General features: G+C 37.1%; 1 protein-coding gene across 1 annotated transcript; it reads left to right on the top strand.

Moving 5' to 3' along the window:
- The first annotated feature begins 1,389 nt into the window (after positions 1–1,389).
- Positions 1,390–6,000, top strand: LOC132562191 (uncharacterized). Its single transcript, XM_060226923.1, has 3 exons — positions 1,390–1,440; positions 2,956–3,241; positions 3,940–6,000. Exons 1-3 carry the CDS (start codon positions 1,390–1,392, stop codon positions 5,937–5,939), a joined length of 2,337 nt encoding a protein of 778 aa, XP_060082906.1. The 3' UTR covers positions 5,940–6,000.

Below are 6,000 nucleotides of genomic sequence, written 5' to 3' on the forward strand. Positions count from 1 at the left end.
GTTTAACAATCAGACTTCAATAATTACTTACCTTAGGAATATGTCGGTATTGCTATAGATATACCAGGGACGTCCCTGTATATACCGTAGGAAGGAGTAATGAAAAACACACTGTCTCTGGCGGGGATTGAACAAGTGACCCTTTGGTCTCTAGCTGGACACTCTTTATTCATCGACTTAAGGGATATTCCCACTTGCAACAAAGTCTATGATCAAGATGACAACAACAGCCTAGGTTTTATATCTCCAGGGAAGCATCTCGATCTCCTATAGCTTTTTGGTATACCTTTAGAATGGTAAAGACACTAAAGCTGTAATACAAAGAAGTCATGAAAAACATTCTGCCTCTGGGGGTTTGTACAGGAGACCCTTCAATCTCTAGCTGGTCATACAACTTGACTTTAGGGAAATCCCCACTAGCCAAGGCTAGTAAGGCAGACTGTCTGCTTCTACAATACAATTTACATCACATGATAGCAAGATAGAACATGATCTTAGATATGTGGATAGGTACAAGCATTTCTGTGTTTGTACACTGTATCAAATGCATCATCATAGCTGGGCAATTCCCAGGAGTTGAAAGCGATGTGTTTATATATATTTCAGCATTTTTTTGTGCTGTTGACACCTCAAGGCTTATGTACATCTCAAGATTCCAAATATTCTCATGTCTAATACTCCTGGTAATATATATCATTATGTCCATTAGATGAATGCAAGGTAGTCTTTTTTCTATATATCATGACTTCATGGTTATATGAACTTAAGTTCATACTGACTGTAAGTGTTTAGATAAAGTGCCAATTTTGCTTGCTATCTTATGTATTAATTACTTTGTATGCATGGGCTCACGTTCACCTGGAAGTTTGGTAGCTATAAGTTTCCTCTAAATTCATAGCCACACAATGTTATACTATTCTGAGGATTCTTTTTGCTGTCCTTAACCAATTGCTAATTGTTTTAGGAAGTTTTTACACTTATCCTTACACATGTAATAAGTCTGATTGCTGCGATATAAAATACAGGCAAATTATGTAAGAAGGCGGCCATACAAGTATCTGTTGTCTGATTGGCTTAATATGCCTGACAGGGTTTAATATAAAAATAGCAGGCAGGAGAGTTCAGAAGAGGGTGTTCAATTTTGAGATGCCTACATGTAGTTGGATTGCGAGTTGTGTTGTCATAATCAGAAGACACTAATTAATGGCTACAGGTGTAAATATGGCTGCTAACATGTCTTTCTGAACAAAGCAATCTCTTATGTGTAAGCATCTGTGGGTGTTATGCCATTTGATAGCAAGAATAATTATGCTAATGGGTGGTCAGTTGGCACAGTTGTAATGCATTTGCTTAGAGTTTCACCTAGGTATCTTGGATTTGATAACCAAAATGGATGTGAATGTATGGATGATCATGATGATGTTAATGATGTATGTGCAAGTATGGATGATGAACATGATATATATAATGCAATCATGATGATGATGATGTATTGCATGATGGATGTACATGTATGTATGATGATAATGATATACATGTATGATGTATATATATGAATGATGAAGTAGGTGCATCTATATAATGTATATGATGATGATGTATGTACATGTATGGATGATGATGATGATGTATGTACATGTATGGATGACAACGACGACGATGATGATGATGATGATGTATGTGCATGTATGGATGATGATGATGATGATGATTATTATGATGATGATGATGTACATGATGATGATATGATGATGATTATTATGATGATGATGATGTATGTACATGTATGAATGATGATGATGATGTATGTGCATGTATGGATGATGATGATGATGATGTATGTGCATGTATGAATGATGATGATGATGTATGTACATGTATGGATGATGATGTATGTACATGTATGGATGATGATGATGTATGTACATGTATGGATGATGATGATGATGTATGTGCATGTATGGATGATGATGATGATGATGATGATGATGATGATGATGATGATGATATTGATGATATTATGTATGATGATGATGATGTATGATGTATGATGATGATGATGATGATGATGATGATGATGATGATGATGATGATGATGATGATGATGATGTATGGATGATGATGATGATGATGTATGTACATGTATGGATGATGATGATGATGTATGTGCATGTATGGATGATGATGATGATGTATGTGCATGTATGGATGATGATGATGATGATGTATGTGCATGTATGGATGATGATGATGATGATGATGATTATTATGATGATGATGATGTATGTACATGTATGGATGATGATGATGTATGTACATGTATGGATGACAACGACGACGATGATGATGATGATGATGTATGTGCATGTATGGATGATGATGATGATGTATGTACATGTATGGATGATGATGATGATGATGATTATTATGATGATGATGATGTATGTACATGTATGGATGATGATGATGATGTATGTATGATGATGATGATGTAGACTGTATGATGATGATGATGATGTATGATGATGTATGATGATGATGATTATGTATGATGATGATGATGTATGATGATGATGATGATGATGATGTATGTGCATGTATGGATGATGATGATGTATGTGCATGTATGAATGATGATGATGATGTATGTACATGTATGGATGATGATGATGATGATGATGATGATGATGATGATGATGATGATGATGATGATGATGATGATGATGATGATGATGATGACGATGACGACGACGACGACGATGATGGTGATAACGATGATGACGATGACGACAATGACGACGATGACGACGACACATGTGTGAATGTGTGTATGGTGGTTGATTTGTATATGTATAATTTGTTTTAAAAAATTAAAAATTACAAAAAAAAAAAAGTCTATGTAACATCTCTGACCCTAGATAATTACTGATTTACATAGGTGTTTTACTATTTCAGGGACTGTGTATTGCTATCCCTGGCCCTACCCTGATAGACCTTGGAGAACGAGTACAGACTGACACTACGCACATGGCATTAGTATTCACAGCCCGTTCTGTTGGTTACCTCCTCGGCGCTCTTGTTGGGGGATTCCTTTTTGACATATTTGACAAACAACTGTTACTTTGTGTAACACTGTTTCTGGCCTCTCTTGCAACCTGTGTGATTCCCTGGGCACTAACGTTGGTGGTGCTAGCTGTGATGTTTTCCCTACAAGGCATAGCGATGGGTGTACTGGATACAGGTAAATATGTTGTATTTTTTTATATGAAAATATTGATATTCATTGGATGATATACACTTATGTATATCAATACAACATTACAAAATATAATGAAGAAGAGAATTCCTTGATATCATATAAACATACCATAGTACATTTGAAAAACATTGTAACTGTTTATAATTGAGATTTTCAAACTCAACCATCAAGCTATATTGAGGATAACTAGGTGAAAATTAATGGAGAATTATCAGGAATTTTTCTGAAAGGCAATTTGTACTTGGTAAAATTTAATATCTGACATACTTTTAATACTTTCAATAGCTTCTTATTTAATTACATAATTATCATTATCATATGCACATTACATTTGTTGTAATATTACAGATCTGAAATTAACAGAAGGTTCTCGATGTTTTCATTTTGATGTTAAAACTTTCATATGCAATGTGATGTTACCGGTGAATGAGACGTAAAGTAACAATATTGCCCATTTAGATTTTGTATTCAGCAGGGGTCTTGACCTTTGGTAGATTACTTGTGATTAAATGTGTACACAGCTGCATATTTGCATAAAGATGGCTACATATCAGATTAGTCTTATAAAATGCTTTTTTGCAAATGTTTGCAAAATTATACCAATCTTATGATACTTGAATAATCATATAAATATGTCACTTTTATGATACAATGTGATAGGTTTTGTCAATCATTTACAGGTGGGAATGCTTTGTGTGTGAGAATCTGGGGGAAGAGGAGTTCACCCTATATACAGGCCATGCACTTCGCTTTTGGAATTGGAGCTTTTATTGCACCACTTCTGTCCCAGCCTTTTCTCCATGAAGTTTCACTTGCCAACACCACCAACCCTATCACGGACAGTAGCCAGTTATTGAAATTACTGATAAATAACAAAACATCTTTACGAATCAGGCGTGAGGATTTCAAAAGTGATCAGAATTTGACAAATTTTGTTAACGAGTCTTCAAGTTTTGTGATGTCCCTTAATACAAATACTTCAATGGAGAATAACACTAGCATGCCAACTTTACCCCCGAGTACCACCACCACCACCACCATGAAAGCTAAAAAGCCAAATGCCAGTGATAGAAATCTGAATCCAGTTTGTGCTGATGGCGGATGTGCAAAGCAAAAAGATGGTTCTTCTGCTAGTGAAAAAGATGCTACACCTTCTCCTCCTACACCATCTCCAGTCCATGGGAAGTCAAGCACTACCTTAACACTGACTACAGTAAGTCAGGATTCTGACAAACCTGTGATTGAGAATGACAACAGGTCATCTGTTGTTAGTTCCAGTAAGGAATCTACACCCATTATGTCAACTGCCACTTTGCTGCCTCTTGTCACTACAAAACGCACTTCAACTACTGTACCAACTACCACTCCTAAACCAACTACTACTACTGTGCCAACTACAACTCCTAAACCAACTACAACTCCTAAACCAACTACCACTCCTAAACCAACTACCACTCCTAAACCAACTACAACTACTGTGCCAACTACAACTCCTAAACCAACTACAACTCCTAAACCAACTACAACTCCTATATCAACTACAACTGCCAAAACGACTCCAACTTTTAAACCAACTACAACTCCTCCATCAACTACTACTCCTGTAGACATAGGTTGTTTTGCTTGTGATGGGGTGAGTGCAAGTCATCTTCATATAGACATACAGGAAACATCTAGTGTTAATCAATCCACTGTGACAGACATCACTACGGTATCCATGGAGACAAGTACAACCATGAAGCCTCAGACAGTTGGTGATATGTTTAACTCTATGGTGCAGTCAGTCAAGAACATGTCCAAGATTCAATTCTCCTATACCATTATAGCAGCACTTTTGCTGGTGAATGCAGTCATCTTCCTGGTTCTATTCTGTTATGATAAGGGCAAAGGGGATCTGGACCTTCTCGCTCAGAGGGAGAAAGAAAACTATGTCCAGAACTCCTGTGTACGACTTGTCATACTCCTTGTCATGTTTCTCTTCTTCCTGTCCTACATTGGCATGGAGACAACCTATGGAGGTCTCATCATGACCTTCACTGTGGAGTATATGGACTGGAATAAGAATCAAGGAGCGATTGTGACCGCCATATTCTGGGGTTCCCTGGCTGCTGGGCGAGGTTTTTCAATCTTTATAGCGGGGTGTTGTAAACCTCACTGCATGCTCATCATTGACCTCTTCCTCATCATTGGTGGAGCCACAATGCTAAGTTTTGTTGTAAAAAAGTACAGTTTTATACTCTGGCTGGGGACATTATTCCTTGGTTTGGGGATGTCCTCCATATTCCCTACAGGACTAGCCTGGACAGAACAGTATTTCCGAATGACTGGAAAGTCTACTGCAGTGCTAGTGACTGGTTCAGCTCTGGGACAAATGATAATTCCTGTAGCTACAGGGTACACATTTGACAAGATTAACAAAATGTACTTGATGTATGTTGTGTTAATTCTGAGTGTATTCTGTACAGTGCTTTTCATAGTGATGCAGTTACTGGCATCCAAATGTAGTAAGGCGTCCGTTTCGCAAAATGGGTTTATGCCTTTACGCAGCGAGGACAGTATAGAAATGGATGGAATGTCTTACGGTACCACTAATGAGTCGACACGACGAAGACTTCTCCCAGCTTACAATGATGTGGAGTATGATCAACTACCACAAGATGGTGATTTTGAATTAGATTAAGTTTCCAAAAATAAACTTATCTTCTCGGAAGGGATGAAACATATACTTATCAACTTATACA

This window comes from Ylistrum balloti, unplaced genomic scaffold, assembly GCF_031769215.1.
Source record: "Ylistrum balloti isolate Yb309-2 unplaced genomic scaffold, AGI_CSIRO_Ybal_v1 Utg371360, whole genome shotgun sequence".
Taxonomy (NCBI): domain Eukaryota; kingdom Metazoa; phylum Mollusca; class Bivalvia; order Pectinida; family Pectinidae; genus Ylistrum; species Ylistrum balloti.

Bases quoted from the DNA above. Each gene is read 5' to 3' on its own strand.
- LOC132562191 (XM_060226923.1), top strand. From the start codon at position 1,390: ATGGATGTGAATGTATGGATGATCATGATGATGTTAATGATGTATGTG. The intron at 1,441-2,955 runs GTATGGATGATG...TTACTATTTCAG, and splicing joins TGTTAATGATGTATGTGCAA to GGACTGTGTATTGCTATCCC. The intron at 3,242-3,939 runs GTAAATATGTTG...AATCATTTACAG, and splicing joins GATGGGTGTACTGGATACAG to GTGGGAATGCTTTGTGTGTG.